The sequence below is a fragment of the Podarcis melisellensis genome (assembly GCF_964234715.1).
Source record: "Podarcis melisellensis genome assembly, chromosome: 10".
NCBI lineage: Eukaryota > Metazoa > Chordata > Lepidosauria > Squamata > Lacertidae > Podarcis > Podarcis melisellensis.
The window spans coordinates 29,962,896-29,980,870 of NC_138542.1; the positions used below are offsets into that span (position 1 = coordinate 29,962,896).

General features: G+C 39.9%; 1 protein-coding gene across 3 annotated transcripts in view; it reads left to right on the forward strand.

Moving 5' to 3' along the window:
- The window catches only part of MON2 (MON2 homolog, regulator of endosome-to-Golgi trafficking), a 55,522-nt gene extending 37,547 nt beyond the window's left edge, over positions 1-17,975 (forward strand). For 2 of the 3 annotated variants that reach the window (XM_081927976.1, XM_081927977.1), the window contains exons 24-35: positions 805-1,098; positions 1,881-2,079; positions 2,633-3,261; positions 6,884-7,027; positions 7,517-7,534; positions 7,830-7,958; positions 10,526-10,716; positions 13,193-13,253; positions 13,627-13,750; positions 14,116-14,323; positions 15,749-15,831; positions 16,627-17,975. In XM_081927976.1, the coding sequence (XP_081784102.1) occupies positions 805-1,098; positions 1,881-2,079; positions 2,633-3,261; positions 6,884-7,027; positions 7,517-7,534; positions 7,830-7,958; positions 10,526-10,716; positions 13,193-13,253; positions 13,627-13,750; positions 14,116-14,323; positions 15,749-15,831; positions 16,627-16,790 (2,244 nt within the window). In that variant the 3' untranslated portion in view covers positions 16,791-17,975. The remainder of the gene's footprint in view (positions 1-804; positions 1,099-1,880; positions 2,080-2,632; positions 3,262-6,883; positions 7,028-7,516; positions 7,535-7,829; positions 7,959-10,525; positions 10,717-13,192; positions 13,254-13,626; positions 13,751-14,115; positions 14,324-15,748; positions 15,832-16,626) is intronic. The other variant, XM_081927978.1, reaches the window with a different exon arrangement.

The following is a 17,975-nucleotide window of genomic DNA, read 5'->3' on the forward strand; positions in this document are numbered from 1 at the left end:
CAAGTTCCAGAAAACATATTCTATGGTGTTGTTGAGATTTTTTGAACTGATTGGACACAGCTTTCAAGGGAGAGTTAAGTGTCAAGTTCCATTGATTTTTGGTGTAATTTAAGCCAGTTCTGCTTTCTCTGGGTTGTGCTTATTAGTTAGAATCAGGCACCCGGTAGGAAAATCTGAGTCCATTGAGATGAAAGATGAGTCTTTCTTTGGAAAACTAAAGTATTTCAAGTAACAGGTTCTGTCCTGTATAAATTAATAATGAGCACAACTGTTCTAAGACCTTCTTGCCAGAAATGAGTAAGAGGAGCACCAGCATGACATACTTTGAGTATTATTTTGTCCTATATAAAACATGGTTTATCGTTAAGTGTGCAGCAGGATTGAAATTGTAGCCTGGTCTTTTATTTATTGCTTGTTCAGGATTATAATTCACCAGTCAACCAGAATATGTTCTTAGATGTAACCCCTTGCTGCTGGATTCATTCATTCATTCATTTACACTTGTTCCTTTATTTTTTAAAAATGAAACCTAAAGCAGCATCAAAGAATTAAGACAACCTCGCTCTTTATAGTAGTATTTAAAACCAGCTACCATAAAAACCCACGTAAAAGGGAACTCAACTTAGCACTCCAGCCACACTTCTCAAAACCTTCCTGCATAAAAATGTGAAAACTAGCCAGCAAAACTAGTACTAGCATGGAGCTTGGCACAATTTTTAGGGTAATTAGTTCAACAGGATGGCTACCACCCTTCTCTGTGTTCTGTAAATATAATTTATGAAGATGCATTCTTTGTTTTTGCAGTGGAACATTTCAGACTATTTCTTCCAAAGAGGTGAAATTATTGAAAAAGATCTGAACAAAGAGGAAGCATTGCTACAGAAGCAAGCAGAAGAAAAAGGAATAGCACTGAACCGTCCTTTTCACCCAGCGCCACCCTTTGACTGCCTTTGGCTATGTCTGTATGCCAAACTAGGGGAGCTCTGTGTAGATCCACGGCCTGCCGTGAGAAAGAGTGCTGGGCAGACCTTATTCTCTACAATTGGTGCTCATGGAACTTTACTTCAGCACTCAACGTGGCACACAGTTATTTGGAAGGTACAATACGAAAACCATGCATCTTAAAACACTAATATCACAACTGTGTCTTATCCTAGTTGTATTTACGTGTGTTTGGTATTCTTGTTTTTCAGTTCCGATTATCTTGGCTACAATGTATAATTTACTGCAAGAGGAAATCACCCTATTCTCTATTGGTCCTTAGTGCCCAATCCGTTTGTTTGACTCTCTGCCAGCTTTTGCCAAGTAATTCAGTGGGCTTTAGCCTTTCCAGACATATAACCTACTTTAAACTGCAACATGGGCTTCTTAATAATTTGCCTTATAGATGCACAACTTCCTTCTCGTGCATAATCTATTTTTCCTTTCTGTCTCTCTTATCTCAACATTCATGACATTCTGCTTCATGTGCATCTTAGCTAAGATGGAAGCTGTGCAGTTTTTGAAAATGTGCTTCCACATTTTCTACAAAGTCACTGATATTATTGGAACACACCTTTATGAACTCCCATTGCAGTCAGTGTCAGGCATGTTGCAGCAAATACTTTTTGAGAAAACATAGTGGAGTGCTTGTCAGTGCAGACTATTTTAAGTGTGGTTGTGAACTTCCAGGTGAACATGGTGTTGAAATGTACTAATACTTCTGAGCAAGCATCAATAGGCTTAAAATGTTGGTGTTGGTAAAGTTAAGTAAACTGGAATCTTTCACATACTTCGCCTGAGGAAGAAAATAACTTGCCCACATTTTTGTTTATTATTTTGTAAGCTTCACTTGCAAGACACGGCTAGACTATTAAGTTCTGGAATGCTTTGTTTTATAGGTTCTGTTTCATTTGCTGGATCGAGTGAGGGAGTCGTCTACAACGGCTGATAAAGAGAAGATTGAGTCTGGTGGTGGCAATATCCTCATTCACCATTCAAGAGATACAGCAGAGAAACAGTGGGCTGAAACATGGGTGTTAACGTTGGCTGGAGTAGCTAGAATATTTAACACAAGGAGATACCTGCTACAGTCCTTAGGTATAATGTCTTCTTTGCATGTTTATGGCCAGTGAATATTTTTTACTTGGGATGGGGAAGATCCCACAGTTATAGGTTGATTTATTTTATGTATTAAGATTTGTATCCCACCATACATCATAAAATAATCTCAGAACAGGTCACAACACACCCTCTGCTGCCTTATCTGGCCTCCTCCAGAGGGTGAGGTACGCTAGTCCTGCCTTTTTATAAATACGAAAGCATTTTTAGCTTTTACTCTGCTTTAGTTTTTTCGAATGTGCTATTTTTGTAAGTCACTTTGAGTTACATTTTGTAAAAAAAAAAAAAGAAAAGCAGTAAGTGCAAATAATATACTGCATATTCTGTAACCACAGATCATAAATGCTGCCTTGTAACAGTGTGTTCTTGGTTATATAGCACACCTATCCTCTGATTTCTCCTGCTGAGCATTTTTCTTACGATGTATCATCATAATTATGCCACTTACTAAAAGTCACTTTTAAAAAGGAGAAGGGGGGGGGGGCATGATAATGAAATGGACCACTTTCTGAAATTTCTTTTTCCCCAACAGGAGATTTTTCTCAAGCTTGGGATGTCCTCCTTGATCACATCCAGTCAGCTGCACTCAGCAAAAACAACGAAGTTTCTCTGGCTGCTTTGAAAAGCTTTCAGGAAATCTTACAAATTGTGTCCCCTGTTAGAGAAACTGAAAAACCTGACACACCACCTGCTATTAATATGCCTGTGCCTGTCCTCATAGGAACAGTGACTGCCACTGGCCTTGGAAGATCTTTTATGAGAACTGATTCTATAGGAGAAAGGATTGGAAGGTATAATGTTGCGGAACCTCCTGTAATAACAGATGAAATTGAAGACTTGAATCTTTGGTGGGCTGCCTGGAACAGCTGGTTTAGGATTGGCTCAGAAAGCACAAAGCCTCCAGTTTCTTGCGATAAAATGACTTTTATCCCCAGCCAGCCTTTTCTAACAGCTTTAATACAGATATTCCCAGCCCTTTACCAGCACATCAAAACAGGTTTCAGTATGGACGATCTCCAAAAATTGGGTGTTATTCTACATGGTGCAGTTTCTGTTCCAATCAGTTCAGATGCATCCCCTTTCATCCTGCCATCATACACGGAGGCAGTTCTAACAAGTTTGCAAGAAGCGGTTCTAACAGCTTTAGATGTCTTACAAAAGGTAATAATGTAGTTTTTAAATTCTTTCTGAAAGGCAGACACGCAACTTCATATTGCCATCTATAATGTGAATGGTTAAATATTGGTAGATATAATTGGCAATGGTAATAGTTTTATAAGGTACTTTTGCTCCTTGAGAGCTTCTTCCAGGCCTGTCTTTTCTGCTTGCTGCAGGTTTCTTCCTGTTCAAACGTGACTTCGGCAGATTACATTTGCAGTTAGGTCATCTTCATAAAGTTGTTGAATCAGACGTTCATACAGAATTGCAGTGAACCAAGAATAATTGTGTATGATATTGTAAAGAAAATGCCAAAGTTGATTATGTGAGAGGCACAGGTGGCTTATGGGTTAAGAATCAGCAGCTGATACTTTCAGCCGTAGGCTTTAAGGCTCCCTTTACACAGAGGATCCCTTGGAAGTCAAGACAGAGCCACCAGCAGCCTTTTGATAAAGAATTAGCCATACTCATATGAAGAAGGAAGGAGTATCATGCTAAATGCAGCAACCATTCTGTAGCCTCACTGTGGTGCCACTTATTCCACTCAATGTGCATAGAACACATCATATTTATGTTTGCATTGCGGTGTGAGGGGGTTGGAAAGTTATTTCAAGTAATAAACATAGAGGACACAGAGACAAAGAAAAATGCCTACTTATAGGAATAAGCTCACAGTAATAAATATCATGGGGGGACGCAGGTGGCACTGTGGGTTAAACCACAGAGCCTAGGACTTGCCGATCAGAAGGCTGGTGGTTCGAATCCCCATGACGGAGTGAGCTCCCATTGCTCAGTCCCTGCTCCTGCCAACCTAGCAGTTCGAAAGTACGTCAAAGTGCAAGTAGATAAATAGGTACCACGCCGGCGGAAAGGTAAACGGCGTTTCCTTGCGCTGCTCTGGTTCACCAGAAGCGGCTTAGTCATGCTGGCCACATGACCCAGAAGCTGTACGTCGGCTCCCTCGGCCAATAAAGTAAGATGAGCACTGCAACCCCAGAGTTGGCCACGACTGGACCTAATGGTCAGGGGTCCCTTTACTATTACCTTTAATGAATATCATGAGCTGGTTGGTAATATTGAGGAGAAAGCAGTGCACTGAGAAACAAGAGAAGCAAGTTTCCATCACTGCTGAACCAGTTATGTTGCTGTGCAATGTGAACATTTTGAGACGCCCAGGGTGAAAAAAGATGGCAAACCCTCATAGGAATTGTTTATTTCCCACTGGTTACACACTACTATAAGTCTTACTTGTGGACTACATAACACTGTGAGAAACATACTTTATAAGTATTGAATTGGTGTCTAACCTGTGGAAAAGGGAGACGTTGGAGTGTCTGTGAATTTAATCCACTTCTTTTGATGACATCATGTTATGCCATTGTCAAGGACAGTGAAGATCTAACAAAGCATAGGATTCAGACTAAGCTCTGCTCTGCACCTGCAACACCCTGAAATCCACTTCTTTTTGTCACATGCACTGGCATTGTGTACCACCATCACAACCATAACATTATATAAGACTGTATTTTACGCAGAGTGGAATTTTAGTTGAGCTCCCATCTGTTTAGTGTAATTTAAGGATAAGATTGTACTGAGAGTTCTTATTTTATCTTATTTTTAAATGTTCTATTGTGGAATAAATGCAGAGCACAGGGTGGATAATAACGATTTTTTTAAAAAGTAATAATAAAAAAATGGATTTTTAAAAATTTAAATCGGATTTTTTTTTATTTAAATCAGATTTTTAAAATAAAATACCTTGGGAGGAAAAATATTTCTAAGGATAGTTTTCTGTTTAAGTTACATTATAGTCCAAAGGCTATTCATTAGGAAATAAGATTTGTTTTAAGCTTTTCATGTGTTCCAAAACTCAATCTAATTTAAAAAAAACACAAAACCAAACCGTTTAACCATATCAGTAAGCAAACATGGATACATATGCTATAATGTTATTGTTTTAGTTAAATAAATTGTTTAAATTTTTATTAAGGAAATCATTATTTTTCTCCTTCCAATAAAGTACAGCAGAAAAGCTGTCCAAATATAAACAGTTAACTTATTGAACCTCACAATAATTTCATAATTATCTGTCTATGTATTTCTAATAGTATAACCAAATCAGTTATTTTTGATATAACTGTAAAAACTACTCTGAAAATTTATTATTCCAAAAATGAAACCTTCATCTGGTTGTAGATATTAAGATTATACCGACAAGAATGAGTCTTTCTGCAAAAAACATGATTTAAATCAAGTCTTACTGACTAGTGATTTACATCAAGTCTTACTGACTCGTGATTTAAATCAAATCCACCCTGGCAGAGCAGTTACCAAGTTAACCCCAGCAATTGATACATATTTTCTGTTATAATATTACAGAACACCCCTTCTGAACGCTGTTGTCACAGTTCCACAGACTGGAATGCATCCAATGTATGTTTTGTGTGTGCTAGTTAGTAGTTTGTTGACCCTTTCTTCATGCTTCAGAAACTAAATGCCCACAGCGTCTCAGATTCTTGTAACACATGCTTTCAAATTGTTGACAGTGTGTATGTGTGTTGTGGCCGGGAAGAGAGATACTTCGTAACCAAAATCAAACTTAATCATCGTCGCAACAAACAGAGGTTGGGCTTGATGGCCTTTAAGGTCCCTTCCATTTCTATCATTCCATACAATATATGGCCAGAACCCTCTTGTTTGTGTGCTTATGCCATATACAGTGGTACCTCAGGTTACATATGCTTCAGGTTACATACGCTTCAGGTTACAGACTCCGCTAACCCAGAAATAGTACCTTGGGTTAAGAACTTTGCTTCAGGATGAGAACAGAAATTGTGCAGTGGCGGTGCAACAGCAGCGGGAGGCCCCATTAGCTAAAGTGGTGCTTCATATTAAGAGCAGTTTCAGGTTAAGAACAGACCTCCAGAACGAATTAAGTTCTTAACCCAAGGTACCACTGTAGTGTTGATAAGAATACAGTGGTACCTCGGGTTACATACGCTTCAGGTTACAGAGTCCGCTAACCCAGAAATAGTGCTTCAGGTTAAGAACTTTGCTTCAAGGTGAGAACAGAAATTGTGCTCCAGCGGCGCAGCAGCAGTAGGCCCCATTAGCTAAAGTGGTGCTTCAGGTTAAGAACAGTTTCAGGAACGAATTAAGTACTTAACCTGAGGTACCACTGTATAAGAAGAGGTCTGCTGGATCAGACCAAAGTCCCACCATCTAGCCTAGCATCCTATTCTCCCAGTAGACAACCAGATGCCTCTGGGAAGCTCGCAAACAGGACCTAAGTGCAGCAGAACTCTCCCCACTTGTGAGTCCCAGGAATCGGTATTCAGAGAAATACTGTCTCCGACGGTGGAGGGTAGGACATAGCAATTCTGACTATCAGCCATTGAGACACTTCTCCATGAATCTGATTCTTTTAAAGCCATCCAAGTTTGTCATTCTAACTACATCTTGTGATAGCGAATTCCATAGTTCAGCCAGGTGCTTTGTGAGGGAGGTAATTTCTTTTATCTGCCCTGAATCTTTTTAAACGGAGCTTTATCGAATGGCCCTGAGTTGCAATATTGAGTGCTTTATGTTTCTAGAAATATTAATGCTTTCGTTTTGCTTCTTATAGGCCATATGTGTGGGTTCAGAAAGCATGCAAATAATGTATCCTGCTATCTTTGATCAGTTGCTGGCATTTGTTGAATTTTCCTGTAAACCACCGCAATATGGACAGCTAGAAACAAAGCACATTGCAAATGCAAAATACAATCAGGTGAGGTGTGTTGAATTTTAGCAGTCTGTTTTTGAGGTCACTGGCTTCCAGATATGATCAGCTTTGCATGAGTTATTTAAATGCCATCATTTTCCTGCATTTGGACATTTGTGTTATCAACTAATTTAATAAATGTTTGCTGGTTTTTCATTTCAAGTTCTTTCCTTTTTTTCTTGTTACCTTTCCATTTTGAGACTGCATTCTATTAGAAAAGAAAACTATACATTTGTAGTGAAAACTAGCAAAATAGATCTCTATTAGCCTAACAAAGTTGCTTTAATCAACCTGCACTCAGTTTTGCATTCTAAATTTTCCTGTTAGGCTCTCTTTTCATTCTTCTGTTTTGTGATACCATTGCTTTGAATGCATTTACAATACTAATCATACTCAACAGAAGAATGAGTCATCAGAATTTTAATAGATACTGTGTGTATGTGTATTAATTTTCCCTTATTCTGTTTATCATGCAACACAATGGAATCACAATAGATACAACTGTTTGCACCGGTGAGTTCAAATTCTTTAAAGATTGTGCTTGGTCTTCTTGCTGCATAAATTGCAACATTTCACTTGCTTAAAATTTACTTTTAAATTTCAATTGTGCACCCCTATTCTCAATTCTGTATGTGTGAGGGCTTGGAAGATTTCTTTTTGTAAGTTTTTCATGGATCAAATAATTTTCCTTGTGGAATTTTCAAATTTTTTTGCATGGCATCAAAATAAGTCCATTGCAGGATTTGGTGTTTTTTTCAGATGGTCTTGTTTCTCTACATGCACTGATGCCCCAATCTTACTTTTCTAGGCAGAGTGGGTAGCATTGAATTATGTACCATTTGCTGAGAGGTCTTTAGAAGTTGTGGTAGACCTGTACCAAAAGACAGCTTGTCACAAAGCTGTTGTAAATGAGAGAGTTCTTCAAAATATTATCAAGGTAAATATTCATATATAATTTTTAAGTTAATTCTTTAATTATAGTTCTTCTGCTCTGAGGTTAGCTTGTGGAATGGCTCTGGAGCACTAAAAGTGATTCTGTTTTGATTTTAGCAATAACCATTTTGTGTTACAATAATTACTGTCCATAAATATGTTCTGCAGAAATTTGAGTCAACTTTGACAGCTACCCATACGGTTGGTGCTTGGATCTTTGTTTTAGTCCCTTGCACACTGGAAAACAATGCCACTGTTGGAGACTAGACTATGGTAATCGGAAGCAAGAGGACTAGGGTGTCCTAGTACTAGTTTAATTGAATAAAATCTGCAGTTGGCTGGCATGTAATGACTAACCTCTATTACATTTAGAAACACATTGCTGGGTTTGTGTGACATTTGTTTTCTTCATGATTCTGTGTATATATATTCACACACATACAGTTATACATATATAAATAAAGGTGATAACCATGGATTTCCTGCTGGCATTGTCTGGTTGGGCTCTTGCTGCACCAGCATGAAAGCAGGAGAAGAAACTCTTGGGGATTAGATGGCTCCCAATCAGTTTTTGCTGCTGCCTAATGGACGCGGGTGGCACTGTGGGTTAAACCACAGAGCCTAGGACTTGCCGATCGGAAGGTCAGCGGTTCGAATCCCCATGACGGGGTGAGCTCCCGTTGCTCGGTCCCTGCTCCTGCCAACCTAACAGTTCGAAAGCATGTCAAAGTGCAAGTGGATAAATAGGTACCGCTCTGGCGGGAAGGTATACAGCGTTTCTGTGTGCTGCTCAGTCATGCTGGCCACATGACCCAGAAGCTGTACACTGGCTCCCTTGGCCTATAAAGCAAGATGAACGCCGCAACCCCCAGAGTCGGTCACAACTGGACCTAATGGGTCAGGGGTCCCTTTACCTTTACCTTAATGACAAAGCAGTCATGGCACACACAAACTGAAGGAATGGAATTGGCTGTGACTTCTTGATATATGTACATTTCAAACATTACCATTTTTTAGTAGGAATGCACAGTGAAAACTTTTTACCCCAAGAATAGTACAGTGGTACCTCGCAAGACGAACGCCTCGCAGGACGGAAAACCCGCTAGACGAAAGGGTTTTCCGTTTTGGAGGCGCGTCGCAAGATGAATTTCCCTATGGGCTTGCTTCGCAAGACGACAGCCCATAGGGAAATCTCCGGGACAGTGGGGAAGCGCAGCGCGTCTTCCCCGCTGTCCTCGGACCTCCTCCGAAGCCTGGCGGCGGGGCGGGGACACCTCCTCCCGCCGCCGGGCTTCGGAAGGATGCCCCGATGCCGGGCGGCGGGGCGGGAAATCCTCACTCCGCCGCCCGGCATCGGAACGATGCCCCGATGCCGCCCGGCTTCGGGGCGGGAACGCCTCCCCCCGCCGCCCGGCTTCGGAGCGGGAAAGCCTCCCCCCCGCCGCCCGGCATCGGGGCATCGTCCCGATGCCGGGCGGCGGGGCGAGAAAGCCTCCCCCCGCCACCCGGCATCGGAACGATGTCCCGAAGCTGGGCGGCGGGGCAGGAAAGCCTCCCCCCGCCGCCCGGCTTCGGGGCATCGTCCCGATGCCGGGCGGCGGGGCAGGAACGCCTCCCCCCGCCGCCCGGCTTCGGGGCATCGTTCCGATGCCGGGCGGCGGGGCGAGAAAGCCTCCCCCGCCGCCCGGCATCGGAACGATGTCCCGAAGCCGGGCGGCGGGGCGGGAAAGCCTCCCCCCGCCGCCCGGCATCGGAACGATGTCCCGAAGCCGGGCAGCGGGGCCGCGAAGCCTGGGCGCGCTGGCCACTCTCCGCAAGGAGCGCTCCCGCTGCTTGCGGAGAGGTCCGCGAAGCCTGTCCTGGACCTCTTCTGAAGGCAGGCGGGGGGCAAAAGTCTTTGTCCCCCCTGCCTGCCTTCCCAGGGGCTTTTAAATCGCCCCGGACAGCAGAGAAATCCTCCGCTGTCCCGGGCAATTTTAAAATGCCGCCGGCCAGAAGAGGTCGGGGAAAGGCGGTTTCCATAGGAACGCATTAATTGATTTTCAATGCATTCCTATGGAAAACCTTGCATCGCAAGACGAAAAACTCGCAAGACGAAGAGACTTGCGGAACGAATTAATTTCGTCTTGCGAGGCACCACTGTATTTGTAATTTCCACATGTGCAAACCAAATGAAATGGCCTGTGTGGAGTAGCATTTATATTCATTTTGAAAATGGGTTTCTATCAAACGTAAGACTGAAGTATTCTGAACTAGACAGTAAAAAGCATTCTGGTATTATAAAATTCCCAAAATTTGTCTATTTCCATTATTATTGTTCACTGTCATGACACTCCCGTCTTCCCTTCCGGTCCTGTAATGTTTGCATGGAGAAACCCAGGTGGCCACTTTTGCTTTTTTTTTCTTTCTGTCCTCCTTGCCTGCAGGCACATTCTTTCTCTATTTCTGTATTTGATCTGTACTTTAAGTGAGCTTCTTTCTTTGTGTTACAAGTACAAAAAATAATAAAGTGCACATTTCTTTCTTGTACACCTTACTGTTCGACTTACGTAAGCATACTTATTTTTGCAGACATTGAGAATGCCACTTAGTTTGAAGTATGCTTGTCCTTCAGAAAGCACCTGGAAGCTGGCAGTTTCTTCTCTCCTGAAAGTTCTCTCCATTGGCCTACCAGTTGCAAGGCAGCATGCTTCCTCTGGAAAATTTGACAGCATGTGGCCAGAGTTAGCCAACACTTTTGAAAACTTTTTATTTACTAAAAGGTAAAGTGCAACTTCTTGTTTGTGTGGGATTAAAGACAGAGTGAAGAACACATCTGATTTTATTATTTATGAAATTGGCTCTTAAACACCTCTGTCTTAGAACACTTGATTCTTCCTCAAACTTTGGAATGGTTCCATGACTAGGAAAGCGCTAAATCGACACAGATGCAAATTATGAGAATTAACACCATTATGTAATTTCCTAAATTACCGTATTTTTCGCTCTATAAGACGCACCAGACCACAAGACGCACCTAGTTTTTGGAGGAGGAAAACAAGAAAAAAAATATTCTGAATCTCAGAAGCCAGAAGAGCAAGAGGGATCGCTGCACAGTGAAAGCAGCAATCCCTCTTGCTGTTCTGGCTTCTGGAATAGCTGCGCAGCCTGCATTCGCTCCATAAGACGCACACACATTTCCCCTTACTTTTTAGGAGGGAAAAAGTGAGTCTTATAGAGCAAAAAATACGGTATATTACCTTATGAAAACTTTGAGGCTCATTGTTTTTTCCCCATTCTGTGTCACTAAAGCAGAGCTTTCCAAACCCTGTGCCGCAACACATTAGTGTGTCGTGCGAATGCTTCCTGCCAGAGTGGTGTAGTGGTTAAGAGCAGTGGACTCTTAATCTGGTGAACTGGGTTTGATTCCCTGCTCCTCCACATGCAGCTGCTGGGTGACCTTGGGCTAGTCACACTTCTCTGAAGTCTCTCAGCCCCACTCACCTCACAGAGTGTTTGTTGTGGGGGAGGAAGGGAAAGGAGATTGTTAGCTGCTTTGAGACTCCTTAGGGTAGTGATAAAGCGGGATATCAAATCCAAACTCTTCTTCTTCTTCTTCCCGGGGCTGGAAAGGGATTAGTTTAACCTCTGGTTTGATAGTAAAACTGAATTACTGTGTCATGTCTAAAAAGTGTGTCACCAACATGAAAAGTTTGGAAAGCTCTGCACTAAAGGTTCTCAAAAGCTAGATGGGCATGTGTACTAAAAACTTTGTAGTCTTTAGCTGGTGAATATAGGCTGAACTGGTCCAACAAATAAGGATGAAATAGCAGTACTGTACCAATAAGTGAAACCTAATATTGAGTGTTTCTAAAGTTTTTGGCTCTTACACTATAGTGAACATTCGTGCCCAAGAAGTCTGACTATTAAGCCTTGTTGAGCCAAGCATATGCTGAGTCACAATTTCTTAAAACTCCCCATGCAGTGGGAAAGATGTGATCAGCTGACAGTTAGACCAGTGTCAGCAGAAAAGGAAGAAAAACAGTTTTCAGCTACTCCTCTTCCCCCTCTTCAGTCTCCAGCCCTCTTTCTGCTTCCAAACTGGCTCCAGAGGGTCACCCAGCTGTCTGTAATAATTGGGGTGGAGGTATGCAGTGCAGAGAGAAGGAATTGCTGAGGATTCTCTCTCTCTCAATTTTGCTGACAGAAGCCTGGCAGCTTAGTATCACCATTACATCATCATCATCATCATCATCATCATCATCATCATCATATTATTATTATTATTATTATTATTATTATTATTATTATTATTATTAGACCCACTATTTTTATATCAATATCCCACTGCTCATTTTCTGTTTCACAGAAAATGAATTTAAATATTTAACTATGGCCAGCACAGTGTTTATGCAGTAGAAACATAACATAATGTTTGGGAGATGGTCTTGCCTTCTGTCTCTACAGGCACACAGTAGTTTAATTAGCCCTTTCAATATACCAGATAGTTTGCAATAGTTTCCTAAATTGTGATAAAGGAAAATTCTGTGCTTGTCAAATTCTGTACTTGACATTTTGAAAAACAGTGAGAGGCTCTCTGAAAAGTCAGAATAATTATTCCTTGTTTTGAGATGCAAAAAGACATAATAGCATTCAACACTGTTGTGTTCTGCCATGTGTCATTGTCTCACTTGAAAGCTGAAAAGATAGGGATGTATTATTTCATTTATAGTAAGTGCAAGAGTAATCTGCCTTCAACTGTCCAGTTTAATATACTGTACTAAGTTGATTAAGCATGAAATGAAACAGGGAGGTATAAAAAGAAAGTGTCTGCAGTAAATGTCTTTTGACTGTGTGGTTCAGTGCATGATCTACTCTTTCAAATCCCGCTGCTGTGTGGCTTACTGGATATGAGTATCAGCCTCAGTTCCCCATTTGCAAAATAAGAAAATTAAATACAATTTGCAAGTTGAAATATATAAGGATTGTAAACTATTTAAATATACACAAATTGCTCATAAAGGATTTGCACACTGGGATATTTAGTATGGTCAAGGGTCTGAAAAGCTTCGTTCGTGGTTCCTCATATAATATTGTGAATTTCATATATTAATTGTTTCTTGTGAAGCACCTCAAAACGTTTTCACAACACAATAAAACATATAAAGCAGTTGTGTGTGTGAGCGCACACACACAAAACAAACAAACAAATTGGTCTCTCAATCCCATAAGTTAAGGCTATTCTCCATTTCCTTTCAGTTCCCCTCCAGATAATCTTTCTATTCAAGAGTTTCAGAGAAATGAAAGCATTGATGTTGAGGTGAGTGCATATTTCCTGTCAAGTGACTCAAAGTATTTGCTAGCAAAATGTTTAATTAATCAAAACTAGGTTATGTTATTTAGTTAATATACCAGGAACCTATTCAGGTAAGGATTAATGCACCTTTGGGTTCACATTCAAGGTTCTATTGATAGTGCAGGGAGGGTATAAAGAGTCCAAAGCTTGCTCCTGTTCTTCACCCTAGACATGGGCCATGTGTGTACAGATTTCATGCTAAAAAGGCAGAGGTTCTTTATATATATGTTTGTTGACATTATTTATTTCTGCAACGGTGTCCAAATCTCCTGGGTATTAATGAACTTCTGGTGAATGACTTTTCAACATAACATTTATATGTTCCCATCTGTTATAGGTGGTGCAGCTCATTAGCACAGAGATACTGCCTTATGCTAACTTTATTCCCAAGGAATTTGTTGGTCAAATTATGACTATGCTCAATAAAGGCTCAATACATTCGCAGTCATCTTCATTTACAGGTATGTTAACCAAACAATAAAGTCGTGTATGGAAGGATTCCTTATACATTAAACATTTGGCCTGAAAATATTAAATAGCATGTGCACTAGATGAATAATTAGGCACAGATAACACCATTTAGATTAGTGTTGTTTTATTCTTTAGCACAGCTGAATAGTGCACAAGAGACTTAATTTTAAACATGATTAAAATTGTCCAGTTTATTTGTAGTTTTAATGTATATATTTATATGTATGTTATCTCAGATACAATTTGCTTTTGTAATCATTATCCTTTCCCATACGCTCTGCTAGTCCAACAATTCATTTAAAATAAAATATTTAAATAAGTACATTTAAATAGTTTTTTGGTTTGTTTTTGATAGAAGCCGAAATTGATATTCGTATGAGAGAGGAATTTTCAAAGATGTGTTTTGAAACATTGCTTCAGTTTTCATTCAGTAATAAAGTGACAACTCCCCAAGAAGGCTACATTTCACGAATGGCACTTTCAGTTCTCTTAAAACGATCACAAGATGTGCTGTATCGCTACATAGAAGATGAAAGGCTAAGTGGCAAGTGCCCCCTTCCACGGTATGTACTGTGTGTGTGTGTGTGTGTGTGTGTGTGTGTGTGTGTGTGTGTGTTTTAAGGGAGCTGCTTATTTCTGCTTACTAAAGTTTGTATGTTGCTGTCTTCCTTAAGGCCTTTTTGTGTTGCGGTTCTCATGTGCCTTACCAGTATCTAAAAGAATGTTACAAAAGCATTGGTAGCTGAAAGGCTTGTATATCTGTCTATCTTGGTCACCTGAAAATAATAATAGCTATGTCTTCTAGTTTACTACATATAATGACCATAACAAAAATATAATAGAATCTTAGTTGATTTGGTAGCTACTGATGATCAGTTAAATCTTTTTGACTAATCACCATGAATTTGGCCACAGCAACTCTTTAAGAAGCATTCAAAAACGGTGCGTGAATTTTAGCACCCAAAATGTAGTTTAGGGGTAGGGAACCTTTTCGGCCTAGTGTTCCAATCGTTTATCTCCCCCTAGGCACATGGGCCATATTTGGTAAGTGGGTGATACCACTCCCACCTGTCAAAATTCGCCAGTTTGGGAGATAGTGACCAAGCATGACTGAACTCCCTGCTCATCAGCTAAGATTTGATCTTCTGTTTGAATGGGAAACTTCCATGCCCCAATGCCCTTCCATGCCCCAATGCCCTTCCATGCCCCAATGCCGATGTTGTTGAGGTACAGCTTCCACCATCCCTGGCCATTGGCCATGCTTTGCTGGGGCTTATGGGTGTTGTTCAGCAACATCTGGAGGGACAAAGGTTCCCAATACCTGCCCTAATGGAAGCTGCTTTTTAAAATATCCCTTAATTTCCAAATGACGTGCCTGGGTATTGCTCATGACAAAATTATTTGTATCCCTGCAATAGTATTTTTAAATTCCTAAAAATGATGTATATTAGAAACAAGTGGAAACTGCAAAACAGTTGCAATGTGGGGTGTTCCTGTTCAGGCTTCAAGCTATCTAGTGATGCCTTCTAGGTTATTCCCCCAGTTCAGTTCCTGTTTTGTTTTGTTTTAACCAGCAGACACTCGGCATTCTGTAGCTGCTAATACTCAGAGCTTTTCTTTTCTTTTTACAAGGGGTGCCACCTTAACCCCCGCCCCCCAATTGCTTGTACTCCTGCAAACTTCAGTTCCCCTGAGCATTTGATATCTGCTCCTTATTCTTCAGGGGATCCGTCTTGGTTGGAATCCTGTCAACATTCACTTGATGACATCTCTATAGATATTTATAATACTCTCGTACTTCATTCTGAAAATGAAACTAGATATAATCCATCCTCAGTTGAGATGTCACAGTGAAAAGATAATAGTTTCAAAAGTTCAGTTTTAGATTTTGTTTGAAATCATTGCAGAAATTTATTTTGCATAAACTCAAGTTAATCAAATTTTCCTCGCACTTAAATTCACTTCTGATTTTGTTTTTCCTTTTATAGGCAACAAGTCACAGAAATAATATTTGTTTTAAAAGCTGTCAGTACCCTCATAGATTCTCTTAAAAAAACTCAACCAGAAAATGGTAAGTAAAATAAAAACCATGTGTGTAAATTACTTATCTTCATATGTTCCTCAGTGAGATGACCCCTTATAGTACTATACCATAGTCGCCAACTATGTGGGGCTCTGGGTGCCCAGGCACCCACAAATTTTAAATAAAGGGGCCCAGCCACAGTAAAAGCAGCACGCGGCACTCACTGTCATGGGGCAAGGCAGGCGCACCTGTACTATAGAGTTTACTTATTGAACAGTCTTAAATAATACTATGCATAGTTCTTTATATGTTGACTCATGGTTAGATTTGCCTGTACACTTTCTAACAAATGTATCTCTAAGCAAGTCCTAATTTTTACAGCTCTTGGATACCGCAGTAAAATGATGGGTCTAGGGATGTAATAGTCAATTCAATCTGGTTGTTTTAGCCTTCCGGAGTCCACAATCAAGTATGAACTGGCTAGTGCTTCAAACTGTGCAAGCTTGTTTCATAGGAAGTGTACACAGATTCTATCATTCAGCTATCAACGTAAGGTTACAATCCTAGGCCTACTCTTGAATAAATGGCAATTTAGCAAAGGAATTAAGATGCTGAGAAAACATATGTATTTATTGAATCTAAGCTGCAGTGGTCTTTGGCTAAACATACTGTTTTTCCTGTTATGTTTATTAACTGGGCTGGTATGAGAGGGCATCTGCATTTACCTTTTTGTTATTCTGTGGATGATGTGTATCTTTCTCTTTATCTCAGGGTTGGGGACAAGGCGGGAAAATACTCTTTAAAGAATACACTATAAAATTACTTGTTTTTATTTTTTTACAGTTGATGCTAACACATGGGCACAGGTTATTGCTTTGTATCCAACTTTAGTAGAATGTATCACCTGCTCATCTTCAGAGGTCTGTTCTGCTCTCAAAGAAGCTTTAGTTCCCTTTAAGGACTTTATGCACCCACCAGCATCCAAGGTACAGAATGGAGAGTCCTGACCAAATTTTTGCTTTTCAAGAAAAATGCATCCATCAAACGAATGTTTGTTCTAATGTGAGACATCTTTGATGAAATCTCATGAGCAGTACTTGGCAAGCAGTGTTGACCGCCTTTAAACTGTACTAACCAGAATTCTGTGATTCATATCACTTCAAGCTTGCATCTCAAATGTTTCTGGGTGAATAGCAATGCAAGCCTTTGACTCACTGACTGGAATCCATTTTAAAGTACAGTACTTGCTACAGTAACTTGAAGTGGTGATTGAAAAGTGGGCTTATGTACAGCTTGTTGTGTATGTGTTAATGATGTAATTAAGAAAAAAAAAGAAACCTAATTCATTTGGATTTATTAGGCAGGTGTTTTGCACCGTTTTTTCAAGTACAAAATTGTACTAAAATTTTATGCAAGAAGGTACTGTAACATTCCACATTATCTGTAACCAGCCTTTGTAAACAAAGGGAAATGTACTTGTGTGTATAATAAATCGTACAGTTCTGTAAAAAAAAAAGTTGCATTTATTGTTTAAATTCTTTTTTAAACATCAATAATGTTAAAAGCTTGAAAATGTATTTATTATGAATACTAAGTTGTATGCTTGCATTTTTACTTAATATTTGCCTTCTTTGTTGGCAGATATGTTCATTCATATCTGATCATGCAGATGATTTTTTCCTTTTCTCTTTTGGCATATTTGAATGTATCTTATCTGTGGCCAATGAATAACAATTCTGCTAACAGGACGTATGAATAAAGATAGTGGCAAAAATCTGAGCTGCCATGTTGAAATAAATGAATCTGCATAAGCAGAAAATTGCTGTGTAGCACTCAAAACACTACCATACCTCATTTCACTAAATAATTGTTTTACTGTCAGCCCTTTTTTGTAGCTCTGCTTTTTAAAAAAACCCTTTTAGTTGAAATGTATATTTTTTCGGTTTCGCCCCAAACAGCATTGGTCACTATTGTTGAATTATGACTTAAAGCAAAATGATTTTAAGTATCAGCAATATTTTACTTGTATTTCTTGTCATTGTTTCAATAATTTTAAGTGCTTTGTTTTGTAACGTCTTTTCAACCGGAAGAATAATTGTTCTACTCTTTGAGTATAATATGTGTGTGATACAAACCGAGAAGTGTATTTTTGAAGATAGTTTAGAGATATAGTAAACTGTCATGAAGTAAAA